Here is a 22,019-nt window from a genome sequence, read left to right as displayed (position 1 = left end):
TTATTTAAAACATACAGTGTAAGTTCATTCATTATAATTATGTCCTTGACTCTCTTTTTATGTTACCTAATGTAATTTGTCGTAATAAATGTTCTATGAAATTGTGCCTTTTTATGTCGAAATTTGATAAGTTACCTCTTCATATCTCGAAATTCTTGTTAAGTCGAAAACTTGCTATCTCGAATTTTTTTTGGTTTCCCTTGACATTCGAGTTATCAAGATTCTACTGTATATATATATATATATATATATATAAAGTATTATATAAGCACGTTGTTGTTCTCTCTTTTGTTGTCAACACCACTTCTAGAGGTTTCGTGGGCATACTTGCAATTAACAATGGCGGCAGTACTCGCTTTTGACATGTTTACATGTCAAGGTAACGAGTTTTATCAAATAATAAAAGCGAATAAAAGAGTGGTGAACATATTGAATATAAAAAGTAAGATTTACGCATTATTTAACATTATTACTTAAGTGAAGTTAACTTAAGTTTAAGAGGTAAAGGTAATATGCATTCTTGAATTATTTCGTAAAGTTGGATTGTTAAGGGGATAAATTATTCTATTACACAAATAAATTGTCTACATGTGATTTATGCTCATTTCTTGACGATTTAAAGATGAATAGATCAAAATTAAAAATGCAGATAAAACTCAATTGCAACGAAAACTTTTACGACTTAAGTCTTGCGCTGAACGACACTAATATTAGCATTGCGAGGCACTCGCCAGCGTGTGATTGCGTTATGGAATAATTATCGATAATATTTATTAATACTTCTTTGCGGCTCGTTGTCGCACAAGCGTATTGCACAAGAGTCGAAGATGCGCAGTTCGAGGATGCGCAAAAAGTGAAAACGCGCAAAAACAAAAATAAATTACACATTTCACAATGATTTCAAATAAAAATCAACAAGACTTTAATTATTGTATTGTTTATTATAATTTTAAGATAAATTTAATTAGTGTTAGAAACAATTTGATAGCAAATGTAGATCAAATTCCGAAAGTGAACCAAATCGGGTGAAATTTCAATTCGGTAAACAGTTGGTCGAGAAACAGATGCGTGAAAAAGAACGCTAATGACACAAATGACACATGAATATGATATTAAGTATTAAACAAATTGATTTCTTTTATTTTATTCTATTTCATCCTCAAGAAGAGATACCAGCAACATTTCGGTACGTACTCATTTTCTTTTCACAGCCGAAAAGAAAGCATCATGATGATGATGACCAGGCAATATGATCATAATTCGTGAAAGTGATTTAGTCGAATTTTTTCTTCAGCTTTTTGTCTCTACAAGTGCGTTGTTGATGTATGAATTGTGAAATGAAGAAAAAAATTGCATTTTTTGACGATGCTTTGAGGTTGTTCAAATAATTGTTTAGGTCGGTGTGTCGTGCGATGTGCAGTTTGTACGCGGCTTGGAATGGTCGCATCGCGATGGGCATCAGCTTGGTGCCAGCAACAGGTAGGAGAGCGTGTTCGACAGGTGAAGTAGGTTACGCGTCGTGGGGATGTAGGACGACTATATACGTGCGGCAAGAGTACGCCGAGCGACAGTCGGCTCATCTGGCCAAAGAGTGCGAAAGAAGCGAAGATTCACGGCTTTGAATTTGGTGTTATTATTTACACATCGGCGGGAATCACAGTGATACGGAATTATTTTTATTAATTTCATAGGTGAGTAAAAACTTAAATTATTTACACATAAAATTAATTTACGGTATAATTAATATACTAAACAGTATATATTGTGAATTCTATGCTTATTAAATACTTTCTACATATTTATTTAATTTATGAATTAAAATTGATTTTTTATTTCAAAAATAAAAATTTTCTATTTTAAGATTTAAAATTAATGATAAAATACAAAAGATGGAAAAGTGACGCAATATTATAATAACACAACGTAGCAATTATAATGAAAGAATGAAAGAACGTAAAAAAATCTGAGATTAAAAAGAATCTAAAGAAAAATTGCATAATTTTATTTCTTCAGTCGCGAGATGTAATAAGATGTAATAACTGTAATTAAGATTAACGAATCTTTTTCGTATTTTACTTTTTCACATTAGATCAAGATGTACCAAATTTTTCTCGTGTTTAATTAACGGAGCTTAATATTGAAATAGCGGTGAATGCAACTTTGTTTATTCAACGAGTTAACAAGTTGAAAAGTTCACGCATTTGGTAATTTTGTTAAAATTTACTTAAGGGATGTTTATTAGTAAGTTTAAACACTTTTATGTTGATGTATTGATGATGTGATCTCGGTGGTCATCTTGTGGGTCGTCGCGCGACCCAGAAACGCGCGAAGTGATCCAGGACACGCGGCGAATCGACGCGAATAAGGCACCTTCGCGAAGATCACGCAAAGCGTGTGCACCAGACAGCCCCGAGGAGTCGATTGTGCACGTGTGCGCGAAACGTGCAATTCCGCCAGCAGATTTACATGCGATGCACGTTTGACACACAGAACTACTAAACTTAAGCGCAACATTTAACTTAAACCATGATTTCCGTGCAAATTAAATCAATGGTTATGCAAGTGCAAAAAAATTTTTTTGTTTGTTTTTGTTTAAAGATAATTTTAAACATACTGTATTATTGATGGTGTCATCAGACGTGCTGGCACTTGCTGGCACTACTGAACTCAAAACGCAACACAGGTGACACAAAAAACATAAAATAAAGACGCGCGACAATTGCAAATACATAAGCAGGTGCTAATCGATTCCGAGATTCAATCGAACCGGATCTATTAAGTATATTATACACACACACTGTTTTAGCTGATTTTCGTCGCATTGTTAAATGGTTTATGATGAAAGTTATTTGCGAAACTTCTCGCATTCCTGCACGCGAAAACGTGCGCCGCGAAAATGAATCCGCCAAACAATAAGTACCTACGTACACACAGTTTCAGTTCGATGCGAAGGAAAGTTCCTCAGTTTCGAAAACGTAAACTTTTCAAGTTTGAGGCCAAGAGTTCGCGTGACTCGACCAGAGGCACCCAACAGTCACGCCTAGCGCGCGCGCGTCTGCTGAATTCGAAATTGAAATTTACATACGATTTACGATCAGCGCTCAAGTTCATTGTCTCGCGGGTACGGCGTTGGTCATTAGCGAATTTTTCAATTCCAAACAAACACAATTTAGTCGCATTATTCATGCATTAGGATTAGCACCGAGCCGAGCGACCGAAAATGGAGAGCGGAATTATAATCAGATTAGAATTGAAATGAAGATATAATAAGGAAAGAGTTCTGGGTTCTAGGTCAAGAATGATTGGATGAACTTGATGCCATCTAGTTTAAATGATGATTTAGCTGGGCGTGTTTCGCGTTCGTTATAATTCGACGATGCGAAAGTTGAAAACACGAAAAAACCGAAGCGGAGAAATGATGATTCACGACGCTGATTAAAGTTATTAGTTTCATTGACTCTTTAATGATTTAGCGACCAATTAGATGATATATTTACTCATTAAATGCACTTTAATCGTTTATTACTTAAGGCGATTTTTATTTATAGCGGACTTTCTAAAAGCATGATCTATAAATTTGTTTCATCTTTGATTAATACTAGTAATGTTGAATTATATGCGTATTATACACGATAGTGAATAATACAAGTTAATACAACGTATTACATCATTGTGTAATGTTCGTGTGATGACTAAATTACTAGGTAGCTCTGAATATAATTACAAATGAATTGCGTAACTTTTTCTTTCCGTGATTTGAAATATTGCGAGTGCATCATGAGTGACATTTGACATTTATCACTTTACAACCGACTTTACGATGCGTAATTTATTATTCTCAAGAGTTTATCTAAAGTATTTAATGACAATGCGATGAGCGTTGGTTAAAATGCATTATAAAACGCTTTAATGAGACGTGAGCATATGGAAAGTGAGTTTTCCTGATTTCTTTACGGATTTCCTGTCAATACGCACTTAAAACACACTCAAATCTTGACTTAAGGCTTTAAATGCTTTAATACTGTCTTTTGTGGGTGAAAGTGACGTATAAGATACTTAAGTCGTCTTCTACTTCTTGTTACATGCATATGCATGTATCGTATACTCGAGTTTAAGTTGTAACATTAACTTTAAACTTTTGTAAGATGATGAGCGTGAAGAATGCGAGTGCAGTGCGTTCACCTTTCGAATCTTTCGATGCGGTTTCGAAATAAAATGAGATGAGCGTGATGCACGCAGGAATTTCGTTCGAAAATTGGGAATTACATTCCCACGACGAGAGCCAATGAAGCAACAACAACAGCTTCAATTGACTGCGCTTTAATTTTAATGAACTGATCAAATCGAAAGATAAACATCAGAGGAGAACCCACACGTTGATGAGAAGGATATAATTATAACTATAATGTTGATTTTCTTATTTTCAGGAATTTAAGTGTTAAACAAACAAAACACAACGATGTTGATGAAACAGGTGGCGCTCCTTGTACTTGGAGCGATTGTTGTCTCCGCCCAGAGGCGGCTAGCACTTCCGGATCCGAGAAGTTGTTCCAACCGTAAGTAAAAACTAAAAATACATTTTTGTTAGTTTAACATGATTTAGAAAAAAAAACTAGGTAATACTGGTAATCATGTTGCAAAACCCGCATTTCCCTGTCCTTTATTCGTCTCGTGTGTGTAATGTGTAATACGCGTCGGAGTTATTTCTCTTTTAGTGCTTCTGTGCGTTACATCACACCCGCTGCGATTGATAATTTTGTGCGCGTACGAATTCGATTTCACAACGCAGAACGGTAGCTTTCGATTTAAAAAGGCAGCCTTTTTGTGTGACACAAAATCTGTGTATACATGGTTAATTGCGTTTGATAAAGTCTTCAATTTACATTCGGTTTTTATGCGCATCAATCACGTCTTTTGCAATACTAATTTGCAACAATAAATAAAGAATTGCATTGCATCGTGAATTACGTGGGAAAAACGGTGATTATGCAATCGAACAATGGCGGATCAACCTTTAAAGTTTTTGTATTCAAATTGTACGTGTAACACGCTTGAATTGTGTCTAACCAGTGATGTTAGTCAACTTTTATTTCCAGTGAAAGGAGCTCGTCTTGAGTTTTCCTTTCTAAACCTTTCTACTTCTCATCTTTCGCATTTTCAGGTGTTCGCCACGCGACTTACAGAGATGCGCGCGGTGTAACTCACTCGTACTTCTTCAGCTGGGAGCATCAACCAACGCGAGGATTAGAGGTCGATTGGTTGGACGCACGTAACATTTGCCGCCGTCATTGCATGGACGCCGTTTCGCTGGAGACGCCACAAGAGAACGAATTCATTAAACAGCGTATTGCCCGCGGTGCTGTTCGTTACATTTGGACGTCCGGCAGGAAATGTAACTTCGCTGGTTGCGAGCGCTCTGATTTACAGCCGCCAAATGTTAACGGTTGGTTCTGGAGCGGTTCCGGCGCGAAGATCGGACCGACTACACAGCGCAACAGCGGTGACTGGAGTGCTACCGGCGGGTACGGCCAGGCTCAACCTGATAACCGCGAAGCTGCGCAGGTAATTATCAAAACTATTTGAGATATTTACAGATTTATGCGTGTGGTTTGGGCAGGATGTGGTTGAAACGGGAAATTTATCGCTTTTTAGTGTTATTGACCCAAACTTGCACTAGAAACAAGTTCGACTAATCAAGAATGAAGTTTGGTAACGGATTTTACACTAATTGTGGATATTGACATGAATGTTATGCAACTTAATATACACCGTGCGTCATTTTGTTCTGTTTGTATCTTCTAGGGTAACGATGAATCCTGCTTATCCATCCTGAACAACTTCTACAATGATGGAATTAAATGGCACGACGTCGCCTGCCATCATGTGAAGCCGTTCGTCTGCGAAGATAGCGAAGAGCTGCTCAACTTCGTAGCGTCGCGGAATCCCGGCATTCGTGTCTAATTAACGCACACACTTGAAGAAAATACACTATAAATGCAACACAAACGATAAAAGCAAACATTTGACAGTTGGAAACATTTCAACAGTGAGTTTAATTTACATTTTTCTATTTCTTAAGATTTAGTCAAAAGTTTTAACTCACAAATTACACACACGACCACACTCGAACAAACACAGCAAGTAAATGAGCAAAACATTAATTTAAATAATTTTATTTTAAAGTATAATTATTTGTGTAATTATTATTATTATTTATAATACATTTTATTTCAAAGCGAAGTATTTGTGCGATGACAATACCAGTCATGGTTGTGTATTTGTTCGACATTTGTATGTTTTTGTTTTTAGTTTTTACTTTACTTTGTGATAAGATATAAGGTAATTAGTTAAACTTCATAGAAGCAAAGACCTTTGACGACGCTCCCATTAGGCTCATCACCAAAACATATCACAGACTTGGACTTATTTCCCGCGTTGCTTAATTTATCGCCCATGTAAGTCAACAAAATGGATTCTCCATGCGTCTGCGCGATGTACTCAACGCAAATCATGTACGATACGTATGCTTTACATAATATAGGAACATCAAAGACGATATTCTGCACATCATCATAATTCACATACGAATATCTTCCTGGTTGTTTAAATATTAAATTTGAAAGAGTTTCGTTATCCTTCAGATAAACGCAGACACTAGCGCCACCCATGTAATCCAAATCGGAGACTTGTTCTGGTTTGGATTTGGTCGTGATTGATACTCCAAATATCAAACAATCGCATGTACAACAAATCTTAGAAGTTAAAGTCTCGTTGGTTCCACGTAGTGCTAATCTGTAGGCGTTTTTAAATTCAGGTCTAACCTTAAACTTAAAGTGATGCTTGTTTGGTTGCAGCGATTGCGGCTTTGCAATTTGCAATGAATGTGTAGTCAACTCATTGTACACCTCAACGACATCTTGTTGTTCGGCTGACAGGGCTTTATACAATCTTGGATCAACAAAGTGTTTCGATAAAAACAACTTATTCTCCTTGATTATGTTGGATACGGTGTTATTATTGGTGTCACTAGATGTCGCTTCATCCAATTCAGTCAAAGCCCAGTTGACTATCATGAGCGAAGCTTCAAGTGTGTCATTTTGAGCAATCGTTCGCAGGGTTGGCAATTGTGGATGGTAATCATTCCCGCATAGTAATAAACCCTTGCCGAAACACCAAATGTCATCTAAGCATTCCTGTGAGAGTTTGTCTTGGCCATAAAGCGTTGAATATTCGTAGCACATCAATAAATTTGATATTGTCAAATTTGTTTTGATAAATTGTAAACATTCGTTCTTCAAATCCGGTAGGAAGTATTTCTGGCTTACGTAGAATAAATTCCAGGCCTCCGCCATGTTTTCCAACTGAATTCCAGTGGTATAGATGTATTTTAAAAACTTTTCAAATATAGCCGGCTCGATATCTTCGATTAAAATCTCGGATTGCGCCATATCACTAAAGAGCATACTCTCAAACACAGGACTATTCAACATCAGTAAAAATTTATGCGCTTTGATTTTCACATTCGTTGATGGAAAAATAAACGTGCAATCCGAGTAGTCTTTTGTTTCGTACAGCTGCGCTTGTTTTTTCTTTGTGTAGTTCATCTAAAAATAATCCAGTAAACAAATGAATCGCCTGTGTTTATATTAACGCACTTTCTGATTCGCTTCGATGTGGCTGCAGTCTAATCTTGTTAAAGCAATGATTTTAAGCTTAACGCAAGCAATGTGCACAAACAATGACGCGCGTGTATTCAAACATAACAAAATGGTAATGAGTAAACCGTAATTGCGTTCGGACTTGAACTCACCTTGAAGACGGGACGCTGTGAAGGATGGGCGAGCAACAAGTCGCAATTGTTTCACCGGCAACAACCAACGATCAACTATTAACTTCAAACTTCGTCCGTTTTGTGTGAGTCGTTTTTTTTTATCGAATCAAACGGTAGTTCCACAACGAATTGTGTTTCGAGCAGTGTTGAAGTTTTTAAGTTTTTACCACGAATATCCTTGAACTCTGCGGTGGGATACGTACGCGCGCCGCGCGGCGTATTGCGGAGTACGCGGACTGTCGCAAATTTTTTGAACGAATTGCACTCGATAATGAACCGAACTGCAAGTTGCAACCGTTCACGACCGCGATCGTTGACGCATTGGCGATTGTGTAACAGTGGCGCGTCTTTGTTTATATGTTTTGCGACGCGGCGGACAAACGCACACCGATTTCGAAGTTCATTATATTATAATAGTTTGGGATGTGAGTTATTTTTATTGCTTGTGTTTATAGGCCAGAAATTATTTATAGCAATCGCCCCGTTATAACACGCTCTTGGCAAATCTACAACTGTATATTTCTTTCTCTCGATTTAAATTCAGTTTTTCTAGGTTAAAACGGTCAAATTCAAAAATACTTTTAAAGATGGCGTTTCCCTTTCGTGACGTATGCACAGATAAACTCCTCCCATTATGTTGGCGTGACATAACCTATATATTAGCAAAAAAACAATCAATTTATTCAATAACATAAATATCAAAAATCTACCACTCATACATTACATCATAATTTATTACAATATAGTCCACTTTAAGTGTAGCTAAAGAAGAATCGATAAAATCATCATGGCTGTTGCTTTCGCAGTGACTTTGGTCTTTGTACATTAAATTAGCGCGTGTGAGAGAAATTATTATTAAAACTAGTCGTATTTGTGTGTGATGAGAGGAAAGCGCACGATGCGCAGCTGATGCCCAAAGTCACAAAGAACAGCATCGCGCAGCACTACCAACTGCTTAACAAATACGTAGGGCGAGCGGCCCAGGACGATAGATTTCACATTTTCACCCCTGCGCACGTCCCATAAGGCGAGACCGCCGGAACGCGCGGTTATAACTAGATGCGGCGTCAACATTAACACCTGACAAGTAAAAGTCCCATTCACCTGCAGCGTATTTAACAGATGACCTTGAAATCTCTCCCATACACATATCCTCTCATCAACCCCCAGGGAAATCACATAGGAGGCTGAATAGGTCAACGAGATGATTGATCCGTCATGGGCTTGTATGCTATACATGCATGCACCTAAGAAAAATATTGTCAGTTGGGAATTGATAAAAAAAATTAGGTTATTGTGGATATACCTGTTAAAAGGTCCCAAACACATAGCATACCATCCTGTGATCCACTTCCCGACGTTGCGGGACTAATCCTATCGATAAAAAGACAACTAATCGGTCCATAGTGACCGTGTAGTGTGTAAAGATGGCTGCCGTCCTCTATTCGGAACACCTTCAGGGTGTGGTCTTGTGACCCACTCAATACACGCCCACCTTCGCAGTCCAGGCATGTGATTGGTTGCTGATGTGCCTTCGTACTCAACACTTTTACGCATCTTAAATCTTCTTTGGTACTCTGATCGGATTGTGCATGATGAAAATCTGAAATTGAACCGGCGCTTCCAGTGCGAACATGAGTTCGGCGATACGCACAAGTAAAATTCCAATCAATTGGCCTTCCTTGATTGAATGTTTGCAGCTGGAAAAAATCTATTGTGCCGTAAATTCGGGCGGCAACAACACGCGAGCCGACGATTTTTACATTCGTCACTCCTGATCCAGTGGTGTCTTCACACATACACTATAGTAAGCAAAGATGTTGAGGTTAGAAATAAAAATAGGTTATAATATTTACATTTCCACTTACTTTAAATTTGGACGTGGTTCCCTCCCAAAACTCCAGCCTGCCATCTGCACAACCAATCACAACTAAATTATCAACAAAATCCATGCACCAAATCGAAGGCACTTTGTCACACGGCACATTTACTTCAAAACTATTACTATTATTGCTACCGTAACTATTATTACTGTCTTTGCGCGATTGCTGGCTCGCGTTAAAAATGTCAATGGCTTTGCTCTGTGCATGCCAATCATTCCAATCACAGCTCTGCACACCTGTACTTCTATTTCGTAAGTTGGCGGTTGAAATTTGCTTGTACTCATCACCGAAATCGAAATCCTTCGATTTGTCCACGTCTTGCATCCGCAGGTTGACAAATTTTGTGTTGATCTTCTTCTTGAGGAACGCCACAACGTCCTCGTCTCTTGATGGAGGTGAACCTGACTCGTAATCAGACAGGATCTCCTCATCATCTTGATGGGAAGGTACTGTTGAGGTGGTATAGCGGTCGATGCTGGCAACAAGATCACCGGTGATAGAATCCCAGATTTTAAGGTTGCCCCAAGACAGGTGCTTGCTATTGAGCGACCATCAGAAGCTAAACATTCGATTTCTTGTTTATGCCCTTCCATAACAACCGGAACAGCCTAAATAGTAATAATAAATTATATAACTTACGTTTCCATGAACCGCACTAAGTATACTTACCTCTAAGAGAACAGGTACTTCACTCTCATTGTCTGATTTATCGCTGGTCCAGGACGCCCGCCACTCAGCGTAGTTCCTTGAGCAGATACACCTATACAACACAAAGACGGTATATGCAAGGACTATCACGCTAATAAGGCACAAAATCGCAGTTAGGAAAATCTCCATTGGTGAAGTGGGGTAGAATGGGCGGTCATTCTGCGGATAATGGGCTGGTATAGGCATACCCCCAACACTTTCTAAACATAAAAATAAAGATCATTACTATGATCAGATTGATAAGATGAAATTTAAACTTACCACTAAAATCTATTGGATCCAATGCGAGCGCTAAGGCCTGCCATTCAAACTTTCCATACTTCTCTTCTGGATTTCGCAGTAGGACGGCCTGCTCTGGACCAATCACATGCGAGATTTGAATGCTAGGCAAAATGGCGACGTATCCTCCACTAGTGCTGATATTATACTTGCGTAGAATACTCGTCCAGTGTTGCGTGCTCAAACTCAACCAAGGTTTATATTCCGTGTGTTTTAACCGATTGATATCATCGGTGTTATTGTGGTAGTTTAACATACTTTTTTCGGTAACAAAATTCACCATATATTTTTCGTTACTGTTTAGAATCGGTAATAAGTTGTAAGTTGTTTGTTTCTCATCTGTGTTTGTACGATTCGCCGATTTCATCGCGTCGTTTAGTTCAGTGAAATACTGCTCAACGATGCCGCTATTGTAGAGTATCATTCCTATCCACACAACCATGAGGATCATAAATGCTCGCTGGAAGAATCTCGTGCGAGCCCAGATATTCACTAATCTCAATCGTTTCGGAATTTTTGACTTTGTTTGACCGCCAGCGACGATATTCGCTGGAATGGTGTTTAGCCTCGGATGGGACTTACTTCTATTCAAACCCACTCCCATTCCTGTACTCGTAGTCTTCTCAAAAGTTTGTGTTTGATACAGGGTGTTACGGAAATTATTCCGGATGGTTTTCTCGTTGTTTTCCAATTTTCGTGTGTCAATACCAAGAATAGTTGAGAAAAACGCCATTTGTAGGAAAAAATCGTTGATTAAACCCACGATAGAGAATATACAGATTTCTTGTATTGCCGGGACAAATGTAAACAATCCAATCGTTAAAATCGTTATTTCAATCATTAAATTCTTAGTTATAGACCAGCCTTCTTTGCTCAAACCCTGTGCCACTCTGATTTTAATGTCCAAATGAGTTGGTGTTGATACCACGCTTTTAGTTAACACCAAAACGTTTTCCAGACCCACAAGGATGACCAAATATGGAAAGACCTGTCGATTGTGAACACTTAAAGTCAACCCGAAAAAGAAGCACACCCCTAGGGTCATAAACAAACTGCTTAACACTGTGATTAATACGGTCACAGCCATGCCCACCCGCGAACTGATCAACTCAATCTTCCTCACAGAAAAGTAGTAATAAAAGAAGAGCAAGAGATACGTGATCATGATGGGGATATACTCGTAGTAGCTAATTTCACCTGGATAATGAATCAGAACAGTTTCATCCTTTGGATTCATCGAGGTATTCTCACTCTTGTGCAGCGGATACAAATGATTTAACTTGTTCCGCAGGCCGGTGATGAATTGTTCGTCGTGTTCGTTGAAAAACAATGTTATTGCATATTGCAGCACTCTCTGACGATTCCTTAATGGGTATCGTTTAACACCGGTATCTACCAGATGCATACCAAACAACATTTCAGCTATAGATGTTTTTCCTTTCTGCAAATTCTGATAGTTGAAGATTGTAGTTAAAATCGACGAATCTTGCGAGAATTGTTGAACATCTTGTTTCCAAAAGTTGGCTGGCGATAGCACTAAACATGAGTATTCGGGCAACACGTCTATCTTATATTGTTTAGATCTTTTGATGGACTCCACATGCAGACAGACATGTCCCAAAGTTTTCATCGATAACGGATCTTGATAATTGCGCACAATGTCTAACAGTTTGAAGGATTCATAGAGTGGTGCACGAAAGGCATCGCCAACAACCATGGTGGGATTCCAGGGAATCACGGCTGTTTTGAGGATCACCTGCTGCACGTAGAACTTCGGTATTGTGTCTGAGGTAGGTATTGATCCATTGCTCCAAATAATCGTGGGGTTACCCGAGAGAGGCAAATTTAACAATGGGTAACTAAAAACATGCAATTTATTATACAAATAAAAACATAACCAAAGTTTATTACTTACCAGCATATTAACGCTACAATTGTAGCGACAGCAATCACAGTCTTAGGATAGGATGCGCAAAGTAATCCGTGCGCGTAGTAAGTTTGCGCGACGCGCTCCGGAAGCGTGGTGCTCTTCGGGGAGCGTCCACCGCCCATGACGTCCCCTCGCACCATCGGGTATCCTCACGTTTAGCCACCGGCAAAGTGAAGACGCATGTTCATCGAAACAAGTGTTCGCATAGCCCCTCACACTGCGCTCGTTCGCATCTGCAAACAGGTTGGATATGTAATTACAAGCATGTAAATAATAAATGAATAGAGACAAACTACGAGTCAAATTTCCGTTCACAATCGCGAGCGCAGCGTCGTGTTGGACGTCTAACAAGTGAATGCTGGAACATTAACGCTGCGCTTGCGTAAGCGATGATTTTGTTTGTTTTATCTGATGCGTATCATCGCGGCTATAAATAATTTAATTAGTTTTGCAAATATCGCGGGCGCTGATTAGAAACGTGTGTGATTATGTAAAATTTGGGCGGTGGGTTGATATTTATTACTTATTGATTAAATACATCACTGGTTACTGTTATTTTGTGATATTTTAAAATTTATTCATTTTTTTGTGATATTAAGCAAAACTAATCAGAAAATCAAGCTGCACTCATAAATTATTAATTGATAGTATAACACTTTTGAACATGCATTCAAGCAAAAGTAAAATAATGTACATTCATTTAGAATTTACAATAAATAAATGTAATTTATTATTCAAAGGTCATGCCATTCACAATAATTTGCATTAAACTTTCAGAATAATGTACACTCACACTCTGTATACTGTAAAATTATATTGTTCAAATATTCAAGATGCAGCTGATTAGAACACAAAAGATGAATGAATCACATATCACATTTATTCAAAGAAGCAAATGATATAATCAAACCATAACAACCCACATGTAAAAAACTCTCATGCATTCATTTGACATTCATTACTCAATCCAATATAAATCATACAACTTGATAATTTGTTCTATGCAGGTTTAATATTAAACAAAAGAAACCTGATGTTGTTGACTTTTCACAAATCCAGAAATACACGCAAATGTTTGTAGCAAGACGTACCTACATAGCTTTGTACTGCTGCACCAGCGGAAACTAACCTTAAAATCCACGCTAATCAATTGGAAATTCCCACGTTCTCCGTTGATTAATAATTCCACCGACGTTGAAGTTGAATCTGAATGCTCAAGTACAACAGGGGCAATGTTACCAGCTAAAAAATGCAGTTTTTATTAATCGAATTGGGTTGATTTATGCGCGTATTGCAGCGACGTAACAGAGCAGTGAAGTGCAACAGGAAACTTACAGCGGTTTACAGCGTTGAATATTCCGTACGCGTTCAGTATAGTGTAAATTATGTCTGCAGATACAGAATAGTTCGAATTGCGCTATGATTGTTGATATTCGTTGATTTAATTGAAGTAGGTTCTGTTAGGTAGCGAGAGCGCGAACATGGAATATGAAGCACTTGCTTTTGCGTCGAGGAACGACGGCATCGACACTCGACACTGACCTCACTCTGGGTGTTTCGAGTGTTCCCTGCGATCGTGACTGGATTGCATATGCTCACAGTAGCTAGTAATTTACGCCATGCGATGACGGTTATTAGAAAATCTATGTAATCTAAAAATTACGGTTTTAAACAATTTTAATTTACTAGCTTCTAATCTTCGCAGTAATAAATACTTCAAATTGATTTAGAAAAGGGAAATATTATAGCGTGTGCTATATTACATGGTACAGCACTTGTGTTTTGTAATAAATATTATTTGATAGAACAAATAATGTTTTTACGTGCAGTACTGTTTATTTATGAAACTAGAGCGTATTAGGGACATCTACACCATTTATATCAATTACCTATAACCAATAAGGTTGACAAATTCGATTCTCGTCGAGTTGTCTGCAAGCAAATGGCTCGATGAACAAATTAATCGGAAAGTGAATTTTGTGAATTCATTGATCATAAAACTATTTATATTTTAGAAAAATAAGCAGATTGTAAATATTTGCATCTTATGGTTATTTTTGTTAAACAAATTTACGTGTAAATTGTCGGATACCAATGAAGTTATGTTTTGTTATATCATGCTTTGGTTCGTACTCGTAAATAAATACTTCTATAATATAGATTTTATATACATTAAACAACATCGTTAGTTAAAACATTTATAACTCAAGAACGAGTAGACAGATTTGGATGATCTATAATCTGTTGGATTCGTCTCCGCTTGGAATAGCAGAGTCAATATTAAAATATCAAAAATTATAACATTAAGAGTGTTAAATAGTAAATAAAATTATGTATAGAGTCAATAATAGTTATAGCTAAATAATTGCTTCCCAGATGGCGCAACAGTGCATGTCGCCAAGGTAAATGAACAACTCTTATTGCAAGCTATAGATAATATCGGAGTTTTCATATTGATAACAATAAAGATAACATATATTTTCATAAACAACCCGAAACATACAAAATTACATTTAATCTGTAAAAAGCAACGGAATTAATTTAACAATTAATATTTGTCTTTATTATTTGGTTGTTTAATACTTTTACAAAAATATAAAAATTCAAAACAACACGGAATAAAATTTCAGTTTTATTCGCGCTATTGATGATAAATACATTCATTCATTTATTTCATTCATTTGAATTAAATCTTCAGTATGTTTTTGTACTCAAAATTAATGATGTTATTCAGTTTCATTTATATTCATTCCAAGTTTACAATGGCGCAGCCTGGTGAATGTCAGTATTAAAGTCCTAATTTATATCATTGCTATTTTTATACTAACAATTTTTCTTGTAGTATCACGTTATTGCCCCTATGACCAGAAGAGATATATACTGCAAGTTAGAGCCAAGGTACGAGTAGTAAATAAAATTTATACTTTACGTCAAATATATTTCACATCTTGCTAACAAAAACCAATTTTAGGTAAACTTCTTCACCGCTTTACAAACATGTCGAGACAGAGGACAACGTCTCGCCAATGTTCTCACACCAGGGGAAAATGATTGTCTTGGTGGATTAATCAGTGATACAAGTACATATTTTCTGTTTTATTTTCATTTAAGTATAAAGAAACAACGACTCATAATTATATTATTTTTAGCATTTAACGAGAATCGTTTTTGGATATCCGGCTCCGACCTGAACAATCCTGGCGTGTATGTTTGGGAGTCGACAGGACAACCTGTACGCTACACAAATTGGTATCCAGGCCAACCAACACACACTGTTTCTCCAACTGGGGAAGTACAACATTGTATCGAAGTTCTTTTCAACCCGCATGGTTATCTTCAATGGGCAGATGCGCTATGTTCAGCGCAACATTTCTTCGTCTGCGAAGATTAACAATGCAAACATTAAATATTGTTACTTTTATACACGATAATATAGGCAACCAAACAAACTTCTTTATTATAGTTAAAACATAAATTTTACGACTCAGTGTAGACAACCAGCTATACTTTAACATAAATTATCGATTCTTAAATGGTTTAATGACGAAATTCAAGATCGCACAGGCATCCATCGCCGAGTTGTAACGTCTTCGAGTACCATGCGCCATTGCTTTTACTGCGCATCCAAACGTGGTGCAATTTCCATTGATTGTGACAAGTTTTGCTGCGAACGTAACAAAGGCGAGCAGCGCTATTTGTTGGAAAGTAAGCGCAAGGATCTTCTACACGTTTAATATCGCCTTTTTTGACGAGTTCACACGTTACATTTTTAAGCGGGTTGTTGTAATGCGAATCGTGGATTTCATAGTCATTCTCGTCGAGATCAAACTCTTCGTATAAATTGACCGATATGGAACTTGTGGTGCATTGGCTCATTTCGTGCTGGAAAATAAAACATTCTTATAAAATATAGAAAAATGTTTTAATGTTAATTTTGACGTACGTTAAACTTTGCATTTCGATTTCCACGATCTTTTTCAATTTGAGAAAGAATTCTGGGTCTAGAACGTTTTTCAAAGTCAATTTCCACCGGAGTGTCGTCAAAAGATGGCGAATAATCATTATTAAATGCAGATTGTTCTTCTAACTCAGATGAAATCTCATCCTGTTGTAGTTGGTTGTATGTTTTAGCAATTTCTCGATCAATCTCGGCCGCATCCGCCAAATCGTAACCGTTTCGGTCGTAGTTTCCAAAATTCGATTGGAAAGCATCGCCGACCACCAGTAGACTCGCTAACAAACACTGAAAACAACACAAGCGCTAATTATTTATTTTTATTAAATAATTTCACTCGTTATCCAATCGATGGTGCGCGTTATTTGTTTGTGAGGTGATCATCACGTGTGAGCGCTGCGCGTGATTATTAGTTAACTGGCATTTCGAAAGAACGCGGCGCGTTGGAATCGTCACTTCAGCTACACGTTTGCGTCTACCTACGTGCATGCGATCATTTAAAGTGGCAAAACGACCGACTCGGGCACGTACTAATTGATTTTAACTGGTAAATTGTCGACGACGTCGGCGACTGGTAACGAAACAACTACCAAAGACAAGTTCGCAAGTCGCTATCACAAACGCAACACGTGAAAAAATCTAAAAAAGCACGCGTGCGATCTTCCAAGCGGAAGCAGTCAACGACATTCGAATCAAAACAACGCGAAACAATGTGAATTATGAACAAAAAACGAAGGTATAAATTGAACTAAGTCATATTTAAGTGAATCACTTGTTACACTTAAGTATCAACCATGTGGACGTCAAAAACGAAGAATAAATTCAAAACGTAAGTTTTCCAAACTTTTAAATATAGGCAACCCAATATACTTATAAACATATTAATAAAAAAATTTATTTATATTACGTTTGATATAATCTGAGATTCTATTTTATACCAAATGTGTGTCTATAAATAAACGCGTTCGCAATTACCCATTGTCGACTACAACTCGCCGCCATGACACTTTGATGGTTATTTAAATTTAAAAACGATTAAACTCAGAGCGCGCGCGGCACATTCAACGACAATCAATTTGTGCTTAATAACATAATGGCAGTTATTTATACTTCGCTCTTCCTAAAAGATTTTATTAAATAAAAGTTATATAAAGGTAGGCAATAATAAATCTAAATTGGTTGCCAAGCGCAAAAGAAGTGCATGGATTTATTATATTTTATGGTTTTAACGCGATTTACGATTGAAGCTAACGCGTAATTATCAATTGTTGAATGGAAAAAGATAGTAAACTATTAATATATCGCCGCATTCGACCGCAAATGTGACAAACAACAAGTTCACGCCGGCTTCCACGCGTCTTATCGCATATCGCGTTTGACATCAATCGAAGCAATATATCCCGGTCAGAAAATGTAAATAAACAATCCAGTACGTGCGCAACTGCATTACGAATCTTTAGTTAAACTTTGCTTGCAAGCAACGCGTGTGTTAAAGAAAATCATCAGTAATACTAATCGGGAAAAAGCGCTCGTTTAAGCCGCGCCGATAATTTCTAATTCGATTGAACTCAATTGACCCAACCTTGCGTTAAACATTTGCTGCTACGGCGGTTATAAAGTGTTATAAAACCAAATTACAGTGTGCAACAGCTGAAAAACGGTAGATGATACGATTGTTTTAAATGTGGTGTATATTGGGTTGCCTGTGCTGAATTATAAACTTGAGTATTTTTCAGAATGGAGCCACGAAAAAGAAAAACAGGCGTTTATCGAATGGAATCCACCGAGCAGATTGTCTTTGAGAACAATCGGTTTCTAAGCACGCTTGTGATAGGCAAAAGGTAAAATGTAATAGAGTTAGATTCAGATCTCACCAATGCGAAGTTCATCTTGGTAACTTTTCTCTTTGCAATGAGAAACCAACAGAACTAAATGAAACTGACTCGATTTCGACAAATTGCATCAATTTATACCTAGATCAATGAGACGAACATGAGATAATTAGATATAAAGCAAATAAAACGTCGGCAGATTTCATAATTGTCGCATTTTTGGTGTTACGTCGATAAACAATAAGCGCCTATCTGTGAGCTTGTTCAAATAGTGCGTATTTATTCAGAGTTACGCATAAATCATTTAATTAATGCACTGCATATGCTACATTCGCGTAATCGGGTTTAATCAAACGTCACGATTTATTGGATAAAATACAAAAATTGTGCACGTACACGTAATTAAGCGTAACATTCATTAAAACATATCAATTCAAAATATATCATGATGTAAATATGTCTGGTAATGATATCATGTTCTGTCAGAAGTCAGAAAAAACGTTTACTCCAATTTTTTACCTAAACTTTTAAGTTCAATTTTATGAGATGAGTATTTATTTTAGAAAAATTTCCGATGATATGTTTCCGCCGGGCAGTGCGGGCATTTTCCGGCAGAAGTCAATCGGTTCGTGTGATCATGACCACCGCAACGGTAGCCATCTATCGTTCAGCGGATGTGCTCGTGCCGCTCGGCAGTCGATCGGCAACATCGGCAGTATACTGACGCGGAAGATGGCCGCTTCGACGTCGCAGACGACTCAGCCCTGGGGCAACACCAAGGATGAATACGAGCTGGGAAAAGTTATCGGTGGGTACCTGCTAAAATATTACTTCCAGCATGATAACGCTTCTGTTGGTATACGATAATTATTCTATCAACGGCACCATCCTCATAGTAATCCATATCTTGCTTTTATAGGTTATGCTCCACTTACTTTCACAACTTTTTTTACGTATTTCCTTCTAATTTTAGATAATTCGACACAATTTCGATTTTCAAAATAAAATTATTAATTCAAATGTTTTTATCTTTAATTTGTAGCTATTGTTTTGTTTAGTTTCTTAATTAAAATGTTGACCTCAAATTTGATTGAGATCAATTGATTCATTGATTGCTTACTGAAGATTGTACAATTTTTAGGTGTTGGAGCAACGGCCGTTGTACATGAGGCGCTGTGCAAACCGCGCAATGAGAAGTGCGCCATCAAGCGCATTAACCTGGAGAAATGGAACACCTCTATGGATGAACTGCTCAAAGAGATTCAGGCCATGTCCAGCTGCAATCATGAGAATGTTGTCACATACTACACTAGTTTTGTTGTGAAGGAAGAACTGTGGCTGGTGTTGCGCCTACTTGAAGGTGGCAGTCTTTTAGATATCATCAAGCATAAAATTAGAGTGCAAAATTGCAAGCATGGCGTGTTCGACGAGCCGACGATTGCGACAGTTCTCAGAGAAGTCCTTAAAGGGCTGGAGTATTTTCATAATAATGGACAAATACATCGGGATATTAAAGCAGGCAATATTTTGCTGGGTGAAGACGGCACCGTACAAATCGCCGATTTTGGTGTTTCCGCATGGCTAGCGACAGGTAGAGATCTTTCTAGACAGAAAGTGCGGCATACCTTTGTCGGAACTCCATGCTGGATGGCACCGGAGGTGATGGAGCAAGATCACGGATATGATTTTAAGGCGGATATTTGGTCTTTTGGTATTACAGCGATAGAAATGGCGTCAGGGACGGCACCGTATCATAAATATCCCCCTATGAAAGTACTCATGCTCACTTTACAGAACGATCCGCCAAATTTAGATACTGGTGCTGAAGAAAAGGATCAATATAAGGTAAAATACATTTTTATCCAGCTGAGTTTAGTTTTTTTAGTGTCTTATAAACTATTTTCGTAGGCCTATGGTAAAACCTTCCGTAAAATGATCGTTGATTGCCTACAAAAAGAACCCAGCAAACGCCCGACGGCAGCTGAGCTCTTAAAACATCCATTCTTCAAAAAATCAAAAGACAAAAAATTCCTTCAAACAACCTTAGTGCCAACCGGTCCTAGTCTGGAAACGCGTGTACAGAAAGCGAGCAAACGCCAACCTGGAGCTAGTGGTCGTCTTCACCGAAAGGAGACCGGTGAATGGGTATGGTCGTCTGAAGACGAAGATGGCGGGTCAGCTGGTAGCGGAAGCGATAGTGACGTACCCGATTCACGTCCGATGAACACAATCGCCATGTCGGCTGGTAGCGATTCCGAGCACGAGGATAGCTCTGAAGGGGATGCGCCACCGGTTAATTTAGTGTTACGGATGAGGTATGTGCCTAAGAATTATCGAAATAAAGGCATCAGTTGTATTTTTAAATCTTTTTAACTCAGAAATGCTAAGCGAGAATTGAATGATATTCGATTTGAATTCGCCGTGGGCAAGGACTCCGCCGAGGGCATATCAACCGAGTTGGTGAGCGCTGGTCTGGTGGACAACAAGGACATTAATGTCATCACGAGCAACCTTCAGAAGCTCATCGAGGCGCGCGAGTCGACGAAAGTCGTCACGTTTCCGTTGGTATGTAATTTCCTGATTACGCCATCAGCACTTATATTTTAATAGTTTTCTAACAATGCAATCGATTACAATTCAATATCAATTAAAAAACTATTAAATTAAACAAGGATTGAAAAACAAGCGTAATTGTATGATTACAAATTTGGATCAAATTTCAATGAGTACTTACAGAGATAAACGCAGTAGATTAACCGATTTTTTTTAATGCAGAACTCTGCGGCGGTTGGAGAATTGGCCGACGACAAGGCGTTAATCGGCTTCGCACAGATCTCGATAACGGACTAATGACGGCCGCTGCCTGGCGGCACTCCTTTTATATCAGAAGAAACACCTCCACATCCACCAGAGATCAGCTGACGCGAAAATTACACCCCTGGAGGGTGGACCACAGCCTATTGTTTCGCCGATCCGATCTTCCTCTCTAGTTTTAAATATCGCAACCAGCCGAAAAAATGATTGATATATTATTCGAAACTAGAAGCACTCCGTACTTAATCTTAGTAACGATTATACACTCCTTAGTTGTTATTGAAACAAAACGCAAATGAATGAAAATTAATGATGCATGTACACAATAAACACACGTACACAAGAAAACACTCGCACCTACACATACCAAACATATGAAAATGCATTATACAAGAAGACGAAGAAAACAATAACTATTAATTCTATTATACAAGATGTTATTATTTATAATATATTATATAGATATATATGTATAGATTAAAAGTTAAATGTTTGATTAGTCATTAGATGTTAGCGGCGCTAGTTACGACACGCATACAGGGTGTTTGCATTGTGCGCGTGGTGATTGTGACCAAATTGCCTTAACGCACGAACACTTAACTTAACGCGGGCAGGATATCATTATCAGTGCGTGCGGTGCGCGAAATGAGAATTGTAAGATGCCTAACAAACCCAAACTAAAAAATGTAGTTTTTATAGTATGTGCCAACTTGTGAAATGCGCGAATGGCTTCTCCCGTGACTTGAAAGTATGATTGAATGAAATAAATAATTATATTTATGACAAA

At 37.8% G+C, this 22,019-nt stretch overlaps 6 protein-coding genes across 9 annotated transcripts; 3 read left to right on the top strand and 3 right to left on the bottom strand.

The window, feature by feature from the left end:
- Positions 1–1,540: 1,540 nt before the first annotated feature.
- Positions 1,541–6,240, top strand: LOC135796565 (uncharacterized). Its single transcript, XM_065308637.1, has 4 exons — positions 1,541–1,691; positions 4,428–4,556; positions 5,162–5,562; positions 5,803–6,240. Exons 2-4 carry the CDS (start codon positions 4,460–4,462, stop codon positions 5,959–5,961), a joined length of 657 nt encoding a protein of 218 aa, XP_065164709.1. The 5' UTR covers positions 1,541–1,691; positions 4,428–4,459; the 3' UTR covers positions 5,962–6,240.
- Positions 6,158–7,952, bottom strand: LOC135796563 (uncharacterized). Of its 2 annotated transcripts, none has more exons than XM_065308634.1 (2): positions 7,811–7,952; positions 6,158–7,604 (listed from the first exon to the last, which is right to left on the bottom strand). In XM_065308634.1, the coding sequence occupies exon 2, from the start codon at positions 7,602–7,604 to the stop codon at positions 6,348–6,350; it is 1,257 nt and encodes a 418-aa protein (XP_065164706.1). In that variant the 5' UTR covers positions 7,811–7,952; the 3' UTR covers positions 6,158–6,347. The 2 variants fall into 2 exon arrangements, with proteins under 2 accessions (XP_065164706.1, XP_065164707.1); XM_065308635.1 differs by lacking the exon at positions 7,811–7,952 and adding an exon at positions 7,656–7,785.
- Positions 7,781–16,080, top strand: LOC135796566 (perlucin-like). 2 transcript variants are annotated; one of them, XR_010549360.1, is made up of 4 exons: positions 7,781–7,914; positions 15,474–15,529; positions 15,603–15,711; positions 15,781–16,080. XR_010549360.1 is itself a non-coding variant. In XM_065308638.1 (4 exons), exons 1-4 carry the CDS (start codon positions 15,331–15,333, stop codon positions 16,020–16,022), a joined length of 489 nt encoding a protein of 162 aa, XP_065164710.1. In that variant the 5' UTR covers positions 14,791–15,330; the 3' UTR covers positions 16,023–16,080. The 2 variants fall into 2 exon arrangements, 1 of the variants encoding a protein (XP_065164710.1); XM_065308638.1 differs by lacking the exon at positions 7,781–7,914 and adding an exon at positions 14,791–15,412.
- SCAP (SREBP cleavage activating protein) lies at positions 8,491–14,201 on the bottom strand. The gene is given in 9 exon segments (XM_065308630.1): positions 8,491–9,078; positions 9,138–9,633; positions 9,700–10,238; positions 10,241–10,322; positions 10,384–10,622; positions 10,684–12,560; positions 12,617–12,864; positions 13,761–13,873; positions 13,967–14,201. Coding segments are annotated over 7 exon segments (3,774 nt in total). The 5' UTR covers positions 12,772–12,864; positions 13,761–13,873; positions 13,967–14,201; the 3' UTR covers positions 8,491–8,692.
- On the bottom strand, positions 16,065–18,554 carry LOC135796564 (uncharacterized). Its single transcript, XM_065308636.1, has 3 exons — positions 18,461–18,554; positions 16,575–16,874; positions 16,065–16,513 (listed from the first exon to the last, which is right to left on the bottom strand). Exons 1-3 carry the CDS (start codon positions 18,473–18,475, stop codon positions 16,169–16,171), a joined length of 660 nt encoding a protein of 219 aa, XP_065164708.1. The 5' UTR covers positions 18,476–18,554; the 3' UTR covers positions 16,065–16,168.
- On the top strand, positions 17,207–22,019 carry fray (oxidative stress responsive kinase frayed). 2 transcript variants are annotated; one of them, XM_065308631.1, is made up of 7 exons: positions 17,207–17,415; positions 18,323–18,427; positions 18,982–19,226; positions 19,560–20,263; positions 20,327–20,733; positions 20,797–20,983; positions 21,194–22,019. In XM_065308631.1, the coding sequence occupies exons 1-7, from the start codon at positions 17,381–17,383 to the stop codon at positions 21,266–21,268; spliced, it is 1,758 nt and encodes a 585-aa protein (XP_065164703.1). In that variant the 5' UTR covers positions 17,207–17,380; the 3' UTR covers positions 21,269–22,019. The 2 variants fall into 2 exon arrangements, with proteins under 2 accessions (XP_065164703.1, XP_065164704.1); XM_065308632.1 differs by lacking the exon at positions 17,207–17,415 and adding an exon at positions 18,050–18,246.

This window comes from Atheta coriaria, unplaced genomic scaffold (genome assembly GCF_025399875.1).
Source record: "Atheta coriaria isolate IRGN ID8LTWV9N9 unplaced genomic scaffold, Caltech_Dcor_3.1 hic_scaffold_7_pilon, whole genome shotgun sequence".
Taxonomy (NCBI): Eukaryota; Metazoa; Arthropoda; class Insecta; order Coleoptera; family Staphylinidae; genus Dalotia; species Dalotia coriaria.
Note: the sequence above shows the minus strand (reverse complement) of the source record. Positions and strands in the feature narration are given on the sequence as shown.